The 13,667-nt window shown below is 47.7% G+C and overlaps 3 protein-coding genes and 1 pseudogene across 4 annotated transcripts; 2 read left to right on the top strand and 2 right to left on the bottom strand.

Annotated features, from left to right (window-relative positions):
• Positions 1 to 286: 286 nt before the first annotated feature.
• Positions 287 to 1,373, bottom strand: LOC9651556 (annotated as a pseudogene).
• A 444-nt stretch (positions 1,374 to 1,817) lies between these two features.
• On the top strand, positions 1,818 to 6,539 carry LOC9651557 (DNA-directed RNA polymerase II subunit RPB2). The gene is made up of 19 exons (XM_024677255.1): positions 1,818 to 2,147; positions 2,222 to 2,443; positions 2,495 to 2,785; positions 2,830 to 3,092; positions 3,148 to 3,400; positions 3,447 to 3,584; positions 3,639 to 3,711; positions 3,761 to 3,945; positions 3,998 to 4,114; positions 4,165 to 4,320; positions 4,376 to 4,477; positions 4,530 to 4,733; positions 4,789 to 4,884; positions 4,937 to 5,052; positions 5,099 to 5,168; positions 5,220 to 5,417; positions 5,472 to 5,771; positions 5,830 to 6,252; positions 6,313 to 6,539. Exons 1-19 carry the CDS (start codon positions 1,911 to 1,913, stop codon positions 6,427 to 6,429), a joined length of 3,561 nt encoding a protein of 1,186 aa, XP_024533023.1. The 5' UTR covers positions 1,818 to 1,910; the 3' UTR covers positions 6,430 to 6,539.
• A 10-nt stretch (positions 6,540 to 6,549) lies between these two features.
• On the top strand, positions 6,550 to 8,997 carry LOC9650872 (tRNA modification GTPase MnmE). Of its 2 annotated transcripts, XM_024677257.1 has the most exons (11): positions 6,550 to 6,616; positions 6,681 to 6,760; positions 6,811 to 7,094; positions 7,146 to 7,284; positions 7,336 to 7,457; positions 7,517 to 7,720; positions 7,777 to 7,836; positions 7,915 to 8,053; positions 8,109 to 8,224; positions 8,291 to 8,518; positions 8,614 to 8,997. In XM_024677257.1, exons 1-11 carry the CDS (start codon positions 6,591 to 6,593, stop codon positions 8,806 to 8,808), a joined length of 1,593 nt encoding a protein of 530 aa, XP_024533025.1. In that variant the 5' UTR covers positions 6,550 to 6,590; the 3' UTR covers positions 8,809 to 8,997. The 2 variants fall into 2 exon arrangements, with proteins under 2 accessions (XP_024533025.1, XP_024533024.1); XM_024677256.1 differs by having other exon boundaries at positions 8,109 to 8,518.
• Positions 8,998 to 11,898: 2,901 nt separating this feature from the next.
• Positions 11,899 to 13,452, bottom strand: LOC9650873 (cyclin-dependent kinase inhibitor 3). Its single transcript, XM_002972537.2, has 4 exons — positions 12,990 to 13,452; positions 12,791 to 12,864; positions 12,503 to 12,712; positions 11,899 to 12,431 (listed from the first exon to the last, which is right to left on the bottom strand). Exons 1-4 carry the CDS (start codon positions 13,203 to 13,205, stop codon positions 12,344 to 12,346), a joined length of 588 nt encoding a protein of 195 aa, XP_002972583.1. The 5' UTR covers positions 13,206 to 13,452; the 3' UTR covers positions 11,899 to 12,343.
• Positions 13,453 to 13,667: the final 215 nt, after the last annotated feature.

Here is a 13,667-nt window from a genome sequence, read left to right on the forward strand (position 1 = left end):
TCGGCAACCGTCATTTCATGAACCATCCTCCTCTGCTACTGACCAAGATGTTGATTCTTTCAGGAGAAACGTTAAGTAGGTGGCCTGGCACCTCTGACTTCCCCCACTCCATTTTCTAGCTCACATCGTCGCACGAAAGAGGCCTACATGATCAGCTTCGTGCCGTCCACGCACATTGATCCGATGACGGTCCTGCGCATGGAAACAAGTCAGTGCTGTTGCCTTTTATAAGAGAACACTCACCTGACGTTCAAACAAATGCTTCCAATTGTCAACATCTGACACGTTAAGAAAACATAGGAAGAGAAAAAAAGTGAACCTTATGTGTAGTCAAGCTGCTGCAGCTTTGAGGGACGCCAATCGAGTGTTGTGTCACTCCCACTCGATGATCAGTTACCCGGTCTTGAGGAAAGTTATACGTTCTTATGCTCTCCGATCTGTCGCTTGAGCCGATCTGGAGTGACAATTTATAAAAGTAGAAAAAATAACGTTCTGCGACAACATTACCTGATCTTGTTGTAATTCAGACCGACTTGCCGCTGCTCGGGACCGCTCGAGCTCGTACAGCCTAGCATATAAAATACTCAAAGCTTTTGCTTTGTTCTATAGAATCTCAGCTCAGTTGTAGCAAAGCACGCGTGCTGAAGGGCCTTCCTTGTGTCGAGAGCGTTCGTCTTGGATCGCGACCACGATACCTGTTGGAACGTGAGTGACTCGGACTGCGCTGCAGGTAGTATTTACATGCTGTCCATCGGCTCCACCAGCTCGGTATGTGTCTATCTTTATCTCGTCATTACGGATATCGACATCAACCTGTCAGCATAGTCAAACTTTAGTAACAGAAAAACGAGAAAAAAAAAACACATGTATCAATGGTCTATGCAAGTGCCAAGGTTTAGTAAACCTGGAGTGAACCTCATTCACTTCGGGAAGAATAGCGACTGACGCAGTACTTGTGTGTATACGTCTTTTTGAAGAGATCAGACGCAAAAATTGACGCTTCGTCACCTCCAGCTCCTAAAAAAAAGATAAAACATATCAATTATGGGTTGCACTTGCTTCGAGAATACAACCTCTGCTATCAGCTTCATCTTTAGGAATACGCTCCAGGAGAACTTCGTCCTGAGCATCTCTCACTTCTCTGGTGGCCGTTTGAAGTTCTCCAGAGGCCTGCCTACGCATTTCTTCGTCTTCAACGGACTCTTTCACCAATTCTTTCAAGCCAATTACTTCCTGCATTCAACCAAAGAGTATCTTCAACCAAAGAGTCTCTTTCTCCCAAAATTTAGTCGTCAAACCTTTTCTTTGGCTCTCAGCGCCTTGAACATATCCACGGAGTAATCCAGCTTGCGCTTGCGAAGGTCCTTGTTCATCTTGATGAGCTCGTCTGACGCAATCCCAGGCTCAAATCATTCACGATCATCTTTTCAAGCACGAAATCCGAATCTACACTTTACCTCTAGAAGCGCTTTGGAAAGACAGGCATGGCGGTCTTCAATAGAGATCACACTCTTCTCCAAAATTCGCAAAATATCGTCGGGAATGGGCGCATGCTTGTCTGGAGGTAGAAAATCCATGTCTCCAGCTCAATCCACCTACATTTCGCAAGAACATACCCATGAGCGTGGAAGCTTTTGTTGAAGACAGTATTCATGTCCTAGAGCTTTTGTTGTGCTTCTATACTGGAGAAAGCCAAAAGCCTTCTCTAGCTTGGTTTTCTTTGGGAGAAGAGGTTTCCGGTTCGAATCCTGAACTCGCAAAATGCCCACCTATAATATACAGCCCCCACTGTTCAGTTTTAGGGTTCTTCGCGCAAGGGTTTTTGCGCAAAGGCGGAGCGCTTGATCAAAGGCGGCGAGCACCGCAGGTGCGTTTGCGCCACGCAATCGCGAGATTTCAGCTCCACCAGGATGTATGGAGGTGATGAGGAGGATTACATGGATGAGGAGGAGGAAATCACACAGGAGGATGCCTGGGCCGTCATTAGTGCCTACTTCGAGGAGAAGGGGCTAGTGCGCCAGCAGCTCGACTCGTTCGACGAGTTCATCCAGAACACGATGCAGGAAATCGTGGATGAGTCGTCGGAGATCGAAATTAAGCCCGAGTCGCAGCACAACCCTGGCCGGAATAACGAATATTCCGGAGAGGTATGATGCTTGCACAAACCATCAGCCAAGGAAAATAAAACTTCTCGCATTGACACTGCGATGTCTGTTTTCAGACCACTTTCAAGATCAAGTTTGGACAGATTTATCTGAGCAAGCCTATGATGACCGAGTCTGATGGAGAAACCGCAACTTTGTTCCCAAAAGCTGCCCGGCTCAGGAATCTAACGTACTCGGCTCCTTTGTACGCCGATATCATCAAGTATGTCACTCGAAAAGGAGAGGACGGCGAAGAAGACACCGAGCAGGAAGAGCTGCCGAAAGTCTTCATTGGAAAGGTTTGGCATTCTCTTGCTTTTTTCACTCGACTCTAAAGCAGAGCAATGCAGGTTCCTATCATGCTTAGATCGAGCTACTGTACATTGTATCAGAACTCTGATAAAGACCTTACTGAGCTTGGCGAGTGTCCATACGATCAAGGAGGCTACTTTATCATCAACGGGAGTGAGAAGGTCCTCATTGCGCAAGAAAAGATGAGTACCAATCACGTCTACGTGTTCAAAAAGAGGCAGCCAAACAAATATGCTTACGTTGCTGAGGTTCGTTCTATGGCGGAGTCCCAGAACAGACCCGCGAGCAGTATGTTCGTCCGAATGCTTTCACGAGCCGGAGCCAAAGCGGTAATAATGCAAATCGGGTATTTTCTGATCTAACATCCTTACAGGGGTCTTCTGGCCAATATATTCGAGCAACACTGCCTTATATCAAACAAGAAATCCCAATCATAGTGGTTTTTCGAGCACTTGGATTCGTGGCTGATAAAGACATCCTGGAGCATATCTGTTATGACTTTAGCGACACGGCCATGATGGAATTGCTAAGGCCATCTTTGGAAGAGGCATTCGTCATACAGAACCAACAAGTTGCTTTGGACTATATTGGCAAAAGAGGCTCCACTGTGGGTGTTACCAGGGAGAAGCGTATCAAGTGAGTGCGAATCGCCTGTTTTCATGCTATAGAAGCTCATCTATTGTGCATGCAGGTATGCAAAAGACATTCTACAAAAAGAAATGTTACCGCACGTTGGAGTCGGGGAATATTGTGAGACGAAGAAAGCGTACTTTTTTGGATACATCATACATCGTCTATTATTATGTGCGTTGGGCCGTCGTGCTGAAGACGATCGAGACCATTATGGGAACAAGCGTCTAGATCTTGCTGGTCCGCTGCTTGGTAGTCTGTTCCGGCAGTTGTTCAGGAAGCTGACTAAAGATGTCCGAGCCTATCTACAAAAGGTATATATTCTGGACATCTTTCGAAGATATCTGATATCTTTTGCAGTGCGTAGACAATGGGAAGGAAGTAAATCTTGCATATGCTGTCAAAGCCAAGACAATCACTAGTGGATTGAAGTATTCCCTTGCGACTGGAAACTGGGGACAAGCGAACTCAGGCAATGCACGAGCAGGAGTGTCACAGGTCCGTTACTGGGCGTTTTCTTAGTAGTAATGATGATTCCATCCTCTCTTACAGGTTCTCAATCGTCTGACGTATGCCTCAACATTGTCACACTTGCGAAGATTAAATTCTCCAATTGGACGTGAAGGTAGGCTTGTTGTCAAGTCTATGTTACCGAACCTCTAGTTCTTCTGCAGGAAAGCTGGCAAAGCCTCGTCAGCTTCATAATTCTCACTGGGGTATGATGTGTCCTGCCGAAACTCCGGAAGGTCAAGCATGCGGTTTGGTAAAAAATTTGGCACTAATGGCTTATATCACCGTCGGGTCAGCTGCCAATCCCATACTGGTTTTTCTGGAAGAGTGGAGTACTGAGAATTTCGAGGTAAAATATTACTCTTACGTTTTTATCATTTCTCATACCTTTATATGTTCAGGAAATTTCACCAGCAGTAATCCCAAATGCAACTAAAATCTTTGTGAATGGTGCATGGGTTGGGATACACAGAGAGCCGGAGCACTTGGTTAAAACGTTGCGGCAGCTGCGTCGACAGGTTCGATCTACATGTTTTTGTATAAATGAATTCACATATCTTTTCTGTAGGTCGATGTGAATACAGAAGTTGGTGTTGTAAGAGACATTCGGCTCAAGGAGCTCCGGTTGTACACAGACTATGGAAGATGCAGCCGGCCTCTCTTTATTGTTGAGAAACAAAGGCTGCTGATAAAGAAGTCAGATATCAGAGCACTGCAGCAAAAGGTGTTTACTCGCTCTTCTAGTTTTTATGTCAGCTAATATTTGCATCCGTTGACAGGAAGCTGGAGAAAATGGATGGCATGAGCTGGTATCCAAAGGATTTATTGAGTACGTTGACACCGAGGAAGAAGAAACAACTATGATATCCATGACTATTTCGGTAAAATACGTTATCCGACTGTGCTGCTTAATATTTTATAATATCTTTTCAGGATCTTGTCAATGCTCGATTGAATCCCGAAGAGGCATATTCAGATACTTATACACATTGCGAAATCCACCCGTCCATGATTTTGGGCGTCTGTGGGTCGATTATTCCCTTCCCCGACCATAACCAGTCTCCTCGTAATACATACCAATCAGCTATGGGAAAGCAAGCTATGGGTATATACGTGACAAACTACCAACTACGTATGGTGAGTATCGATGTTTCTCGCTTTTTTCTTTTCTGATCATATCCGGATGGTACAGGATACCCTTGCTTATGTGTTGTACTACCCTCAAAAGCCTCTTGTGACAACTCGTGCTATGGAGCACCTGCATTTTCGACAACTTCCCGCTGGCATTGTAAGTCAGTTAATTGGTCTCCACTCTACATGCTTAAGTGAATTTCTTTCAGAATGCTATTGTGGCAATTGCATGCTATTCCGGCTACAATCAAGAGGATTCGGTTATTATGAACCAGTCATCCATCGACCGCGGCTTTTTCCGCTCCATCTTTTATCGTTCTTACAGGTACGGCTCTCATTTGTTTTGTTAGTATGTCAACTTGTACTTTCAGGGATGAGGAAAAGAAAGCTGGAACGTTGGTGAAAGAAGAATTTGAACGTCCCAACAGGGAGACGACGACGGTTAGTCCTGTCTATTGAGAAGTGTATGTAGCGCCGACTTTTTTAATACAGGGAATGCGGCATGGATCATATGATAAGCTCGATGATGATGGTATCGCACCGCCCGGAACGAGGGTATCTGGGGAGGATGTGATTATTGGGAAGACCACACCGCTGGCCCAAGACGAAACTGGGACTCAAGCTCAACGGTATTCAAAGAGGGATCAGAGTACGTGTCTACGCCATAGTGAAAGTGGAATGATCGATCAGGTACCGTAGTTTGGTTTTAAGTGGGACAGCTTCTAATCATCTTGATACCTGTAGGTGTTACTTACGACCAATGCGGATGGTTTGCGTTTTGTCAAGACAAGGGTGCGATCCATACGCATCCCTCAAATTGGTGACAAGTTTAGTAGCAGACACGGGCAGAAGGGTACTATTGGAATGACGTACACGCAAGAAGACATGCCCTTCACACAAGAAGGCATAACACCGGATATCATCGTGAATCCGCATGCTATTCCATCCCGCATGACCATTGGCCAGCTGATCGAGTGTATCATGGGTAAAGTTGCAGCGCTCATGGGAAAAGAAGGTGATGCGACGCCATTCACTGATGTCACGGTAAGCCTTTTTCATGTAGCTTCTACAGGACTCTTACGGTTTTCTATCTTGCTTGTAGGTGGATAACATCAGCAAAGCACTCCACAAGTGTAACTATCAGTTAAGAGGCTTCGAGACAATGTACAATGGACACACCGGTCGCAGACTGAGTGCCATGATTTTCATCGGGCCAACATACTACCAGCGGTTGAAGCATATGGTCGACGATAAGATTCACTCCCGTGGGCGTGGTCCTGTTCAAATACTTACTCGCCAGCCCGCAGAAGGTCGATCAAGGGACGGAGGCCTTCGTTTTGGTGAAATGGAGCGGGACTGCATGATCGCACACGGAGCAGCGCATTTTCTCAAGGAGCGCCTGTTTGATCAGAGCGACGCGTATCGCGTCCACGTTTGCGAGCATTGCGGTCTGATTGCGATCGCGAACCTGAAGAAGAATACGTTCGAGTGCCGGAGCTGCAAGAACAAGACGGAGATTGTTCAGGTTTGCTTTCTCGTATTTTCTCTCAAGGCATCATTCTCAACTACATCTTTCTTTTTCCAGGTTCATATACCATACGCTTGCAAGCTTTTGTTCCAAGAACTAATGGCTATGGCTATAGCGCCTCGAATGTTCATGAAGGAGGTTAAGAAGCTCAAAGGACACGTAAAGAAGGTTTAAGGTACCCTTCCTGATTTTCATCTCAGTCCAAGTTATCGACGCAGGAAACTCACACACTAGTTGTAACTCTTTTTGTATATCAAATGAAGACACTCTTACACTCTTAAAAACTCTTTTCGTCCTAAAATCTTTTCATAGGGTTTCTAAAGCTCTGCGTGGCCATGGCGTTGTTGCCTGCCGCTTCCAGGTACGTGGTTTGCTCGTTCTATTCTCTCTCTCGTTTTCATTCTTTCGTCTGGTTTTCACTGCAGCGGGGTCTTCTTCTGGGAACATCAACCAGCACTGTTGAGAAGATTTAGCTGCATTGTATGCTGCTCTAAGACAGTCAAAGGTAACTCATTGTTTTTCGCATTCTTTGATCCATTGCCTCCTGTCCAACAGGTGACTTGAAAACGTTTCCAACGGATGTACGAGCACCAGCTTCACTTGAGAGCCGCGAAAGCCAGCATGCGACACTTTCTTGTGCTGAAACTATCGCAGCCATTGTCACTCCACTCTGTGGCAAGCAAGGAGCGGTGGCGATTGTCAGGATGTCTGGGCCATCTGCGGTTTCGGTGGCTCAAGCCATATTTCGTCCGTTGAGGAAGAAGAAGTGGATTCCTCAGAGCCACAGAGTGGTCTACGGTACGATCATTGAATATCCAAAGGAAACTATTATAGATGAGGTGAGCTCCAAACCATTTTTCTTTCTTTCCATTTTTCATTTGTATCTCCAGGTTATTATCGTTCCAATGCTGGCGCCGCGATCATATACGAGGGAAGATGTTGTAGAGATTCAGTGTCACGGTGGCGACGTTTGTGTTCGTAGAATCCTCGACCTTTGTCTTCAACACGGTGCAAGGCTCGCACAGCCAGGTTCGTTCGACTTGAAGCAAAAAACAGCGATTAACTGATTGTTCCGCTCAGGAGAATTCACTTTGCGCGCATTTCTCAATGGCCGGATCGATCTATCGCAGGCGGAGAATGTGGCGCAGCTGGTGTCTGCGAAGACCGCCTCGGCAGCAGAAACAGCGCTTGCTGGACTCCAGGCACGCAAAATATTTGTGACAATCGTGAGAAAGCTCTCCTCTCTGGTTTGAACTCGCAGGGAGGCCTGTCCAACTTTGTCCGTTCCATGCGCTCCCAGTGCATCGAGCTTCTGGCAGAGATCGACGCTCACGTCGACTTTGAGGACGAGCTCGCACCTCTCGACGTGGACAAAATCATGGAAGCCGTGGGAAGTGTCTCGGCGCAAGTGGAGCAAGCGCTGGAAACTGCCGCTCGGGGCCGTTTGCTCCAGTCAGGAATCCAGGTAACTCAAAAAGCTAGAAAGTTTCCCAACTTGGAAGCTTACATCTATTCGTACAGGTTGCAATCGTGGGACGTCCAAACGTGGGGAAGTCGAGCCTGTTGAACGGATGGAGCCAAGTAGGTACGTTGCGCTTTCGCTCTCATCAGTACCACGGAGCTAACCAGGGAGAGATTTTTCTTTCCTTTTCTCGCTAGAGCGAGAGAGCAATAGTGACCGACGTGGCTGGCACTACTCGCGATATTGTGGAGGCTGATGTTGTCGTGAGCGGTGTGCCAGTGAGGCTCTTGGACACTGCTGGGATCCGAATCACCGAGGACCCTGTGGAAAGCATCGGTGAGTACGATATGGGACTCAATCGCCATCTTACACTTAAAGAAACTTTGAGCAGGGGTACAACGGTCCCAGGCAGCTGCAACGGGTGCCGACGTCCTGGTCATGGTAATCAACGCTTGCGACGGGTGGACCACTGGGGACAAGCTCATCTTTGATCATACTCTACAACAGGTATCTTTTTTTCTTCGTCTCTACCAATTTCTTAATTCAATCAGTCCGGAACTTCCTTCTTTTCAGGCTCTTCGCGAGCAGCCTTGGATCCTGGTGATGAACAAGATTGATCAGGTGTGTGAAGGAGACGTAACCATACCGGAAGACGTGAGAGCAGCGTTCTCGGCCGTGGTGTCCACGTGTGCCGTCAAAGAGGCGCTCGACATCGACAAGCTAGACACGGCTCTAGCCGCCTTGATTGCTGCCGGGGGTGACGTCTTCTCGGCTGGCCAGCAACACTGGGCAGTAAACGAGGTAAGTTTGCGTAACAGACGTTTAGAGAGAGTGCAAGAGATTTAAAAGCTTTCAGGTACCTTTTTTTCTTACTGTGCGCTTTCTTCGTTCTCCAGAGGCAGAAGGAGCAGCTAATCCGAGCGAAACAGGCGCTGGAGCGGCTGAGGCAGTCAGCTCACGAGGAGCTGCCAGTGGACTTGTGGACCGTAGATCTGCGCGACACCATCCTGGCCCTGGGACAGATCAGCGGCGACGATGTGTCTGAGGAGGTTCTGGCGAATATTTTCAGTCGCTTTTGCATCGGGAAATGAATGCAGGGGATGAGGATCACAGGAACTTACAGGAAGAAATCAAAGAGAGGAAGAACAGAAAAGGAAGAAGAAGAAGAAGAGTGTACGGCAGAGCGAGCACCACAAATGCAGGAGCCTCACGTGAAAGTTAGGAATGTGGTCAGATCTTATGCAGGCCTCCTTCAAATATGGAAAGCATCTCTGCCTCTCTTTTTGCTTCTTTTATTTAAGAAAGGAACGTTTTTTTATCGGGTGATGGCTTGCTTCCCTGTGAGAACAAGGAGCACGACTACCTCACTCTCTGGACTGGTTCCCGTGTGACACGAACGGGTGACAAAAGGTGGCAAACTACAACACAGCAGTGGGAGAAAGAATTTATGTGCGCTTGATCTTCCGAATCACTGAGCAAGCAAGGGATGCAAGAAAGGGTCAGACATTGCTTTGAAAGAGGCAGCGGGTGGGAAGGAGGTCTCCTTCAATCTCTTCAATTCATCTTTCAAAGGGGGGCCATGCACAGGACAAGGGGACACATGAATGTCCAAGAGATATATCAAAGAGTTGGCGGGGGCAAGGAGAAAGAAAGAAAGACAAGAGCTTTTTGGAAGTGATACGCTCAACCTGGCTGGACTATGCAAGAAGATCAGAAGGGGAGCTTTTGCTGCGTTGGGATTGTTAAATGCAGCTCTGGGAAATTAAGGCGTGGAAGCCAGGACAGGCGGTTGTGTGTAAAAACAAGAGAGAAAGTGCAAACAAGAAAGAAGAGCACTGACCTGTTTTGTTTTGAGTTGAGCAGATTGATCAGGCTAATGTCTCCGGAGATATAGAGATCCAATCCATTCATCACCATGGTGGCGACGAGTTTCACGGGTTTCTCCGCTCGCCACCTTTTAAAGCGGCCTGCAAGAAGAAACGAAATCGCCATGAGTTACTTACGACATAAATTTCCCTCCAGGCCTGGGGGGAAATAACGGACAAGAAATGGCTAACATTTACGAAACTAGTTCCTCCCCGCAACAGGACGAGCAACGACGCCAAGCTATTTACGAGCACGGATACGCCAAAGATACATATTTACGCTCATGATCATCACTCCAGCCACATGAAAAAGAATGTGTGTTGTACCCGCGAGCTTGGCTTGCAAGATATACAATAAGAAACTCCAAAGCAAATGCAAGGGAAAAGAAGAAGGATTCAGCAAGATGAAAAGGAATTCATTTCAAGTTGCAACGCCACAGATCCATATGCATTCAATGGAGGAGCCAGAAGGGAAATTTATGCTCTTAAAGGCACAGGCCGTCGGGAGAGAGCTTCATGATTTGACTCCAAGCGGCCGGACACAGAGCCACAACCGCACCACCATTTAAAACACTAGAGCTCCAAGCGATCCCTCACTTCCTGAATCCTCCTCACTCTCCCACTGACCTTCACATTGGAGCATTTATGTTGTAACATACCACGCCCCACCTTCTGGCGCGGCCGAGGCATGGCCAGCGAGCAACAGTCCTCCTGCACAGTGGGGACGGGCAAGCAGAGGGGGAGTTAAAACAAAGTTCCAGAAGTTAAGGATCACTCACTGCTAACAACGAAAGGAAACAAAAAAACCACCTGATCCTAGCTCATGAACCACGAACTTGTAGATGCTCTGTGGAATCCACGGAAGCCTCTCCTTCCACCTCCTAGAAACAACGACGTGAGGATTTGGCCACCAGTCAGTAAATGGCGAAAAGGAGAAAAGGTCCAAAACTTAAAAAAAAACAAAACTTGTACCCGAGAGGCTCCACTTTCCTTCTGAAAGATACCTTCTCCACTGCTGTTTAGGCTACAGAGCACACCTATTAGCTGCAACGTTACCGTCCAAAAACCTGCAAAGAACAGGAAAAAAAGAAAAACACCTCGCTTTCGCGAGACAGACTAATCAACCAAACATACGGAAGCATCCTACCCATCCAAACGACATCAGCATCTGAACTGGGTGCGCTTACACGCATCTCAGCGCACCAGAGCGGCTTCTCGACTTATTGCGGATCGGCATCAGGTAAATTCCCTTCTTAAGCTTCCTTTCTGGTTATTAGCAGTTAGCATCCGTCTTCCTCTCCTCGTGGAAGCTGTGTCTGCGCCTGTGTATCACAAAGTTTACACTTTTCAATGCTGTATATAAATACATTAGACAACCTTTACCTTAGCAGCCAAAGCTTGGCTGACGCAAGAAAGTGTGACAGGATGAGGCAATGCGCTCCATGTGCGATCCACCACCTTAAGAACATCGCCATCCGTGGATTCATTGGGATCGGTCACCCTTACCGACTTGCTGTGCTTAATTATCCTGGAAACTCATCCCGTTCACAGCTACTGGATACAGGCTCAACTTAAAGGAAAGGAGCACGAAAAGCTTACCAAATTAAACATTGGCCGGATGGAATCTTTTATACCTCCTCCTCCGTTTGTTCGTCCCTTCGTCCCAAGACCATTTAGTTATGCTATGTCTTGCCTGCACACCCAAACGCACAACATGTGAGATTGAATAATACCTACAAGTACGAAAGTAAAGAGAATTACCTGGTTTCCAAGCAGGATTGACGAAAGTGCAATGCAATCTATGTACGCTTTGGAAAGCCAAAGGAGAAAGTGAGATTATAATAAAAGTGTGTGTAATGTAAACACCGCACCTTGAATAATCTATCTCCAAAGCCGTCTTTCGGCTTTGTATATGCGCAACGGCAGTTTCCCTCTCCGATACATGGGCTTAAAAGCCTCTCAGCTCAGATATCCGCCCTGCACAAACACAACAGACGCGCACGGTTCGGTGGTTTGTCACGAACGAATGAAGAGAAACAAAAACAATTTAAGAAAACGAAACGAGAGGGAGAGAGGAACGCAACAAACCATAAGCAGCTGACAAGAGCATTCACCACCGGCGAAGCAAAGTGGAGCCAGATATGTGAAGCTGCCAAAAACCAAACACCGTGGACATATGCCCAACATTAGGAACACAACAAATGCCCAACAACACGGAGCGCGAGAAAAGCGAGTCCAGACAAACACAAAGAGACCCTCCAGAAGAAGCTCGATCATATACCTGGTGTGTCCACGGAATTAAAGAGCTTAGATATAGAAAGAAAGAAGAGTGAAGAAGAACATTAAACAAACAAAAGAAAGAAAGCATCATACATACACTGGGATCCAGATCACACCGAGTTCTCCTCTCACACACAGCGCGCGAGCGCTGTTCTTGAGGAGCGAAATCTCCCAGCTCTCTTGCTCGCGAATAGATAGCTACCTCTCTCTCTCTCTCTTTCTTTCTCCCTCGTCCAAAGCCCCTGAAAGCACACCAGGGAAGCCCATCAGATCACCACGGAGCTCGATGGTTCTATATGTATATTCCTGTGTTGTTCTTCGTGTTGTAACTATGTACCCGGTCTCTCTGCGTTGAGAATTCCCCCGCGTCGTGGCTTCTCGAGTCGCAGCTTGGAACTTGAAAAAACTGCTGCAACGGGTATTCACAAGCTGTCCATGCGCGGGTTTTTCCATGATCGCAGCCGCTTTCTTCGCCTTCTGCTCATGCTGCATGATCTCCTTGATCTTGGACCTTCACCCATTCGAATCTTCCTGGCAAAGGACGCTCGTTGGCAACATCGAAGTTGTATCTGCGAGAAAGAAGAGAAAAGACGCATGGCATGAGATCCTTGAGCACAAAGACCCATCGAGTCTTGTCTACCTCTCCGTGAATAGCTTGTGCTGCACCTTGTCCATCTGGCCTTCGAGCTCCCCGAGAAACGCGTCCACTTCGTCGGCGCTAGGAGCCGGCAATCTCTCCGGCTTTATGCTCGCCAGCGTTGGCTTCGTGTAGACTGTCCGACTGGCTCTTCCCGTGACGCGTTTGGAGGCCTTGAGGAGGTTCCTGGGACCGTAGCGCCCGCCATAGCGACTGTGATGGAAGAAAAGAAACGAAACAAAAGCTCATGAATTTCTGTGAATTCTCGTCTTTGCAAGCGCAGATGTGTACCTCGAGCCCTCCTCCTCCTTCAACTTCAAACTGCTGATGTGCTCACGTTCTTCCGGTTGGAAGCGCTTCCTCTCCTGTTCCCAAAACGAAAAAAGAAAGCAAAGCCTCGTTAGTCCGGGATCACGAGAACGAAGGACACAATTCCCAACAAGAATCTCTCAGATCTACAAGGCAGTGGAGCAAAGTCACGAATCACGACCTCTTGCGGCTCGTCCGTGGTGTCAACGCTGAGCGTGGAGTGCGACGACGACGAGCTACACCCGGAAATCGATGTAAAGCCCGCCTTTTCGACGAATTCCTCCTCCCGACGGGATATTTCGGAGAGATCATCCGGCGCCGCATGGAATTCCAGGGCGTCGATGACAGAATCGAAATCGGCGGCGATATACATTGGATCGGCGCCAGGGACCTGCATTCTTACGGTATAGCGGACGGAGGATCGAGATCAAGGAGAGAAGAGGGAGGGGAGAGAAGAAATATTTCGCTGGCGCTCCTCGAGATAACTGAAGCCAAGAACAGAGTGATCGATCCAACTAGAACAAAGGAAAGAAGGATGCCGCACGCTCTCTCTATTCCCACATGCGCGCACTGCTACGGCGCCCTTACACCGCCCAGCGCCCAGTAGCTCCTGTCGAGATGCCAAAGCTATTACGCTCTAAATAAGAACCCTAAATTTCTCTTGAGGAGCCCGCCCGGAAAAACAAAGAAACGCCCTAAAAATAAAATGACGTCTTTAATGGTTGACCAAAAGCAAGACTGCCCCCCCGCCCTAACGAACTCAAACGGACGGCCCACGCTCGCCCCGCGGGGGCAACGTGGGACAAGCCACGCCCTTGGATGGGCCCAGGATATCCGTCTAGCCGGCAGGACAGGGACA

Source organism: Selaginella moellendorffii, unplaced genomic scaffold (assembly GCF_000143415.4).
Source record: "Selaginella moellendorffii unplaced genomic scaffold, v1.0 SELMOscaffold_19, whole genome shotgun sequence".
Taxonomy (NCBI): Eukaryota; Viridiplantae; Streptophyta; class Lycopodiopsida; order Selaginellales; family Selaginellaceae; genus Selaginella; species Selaginella moellendorffii.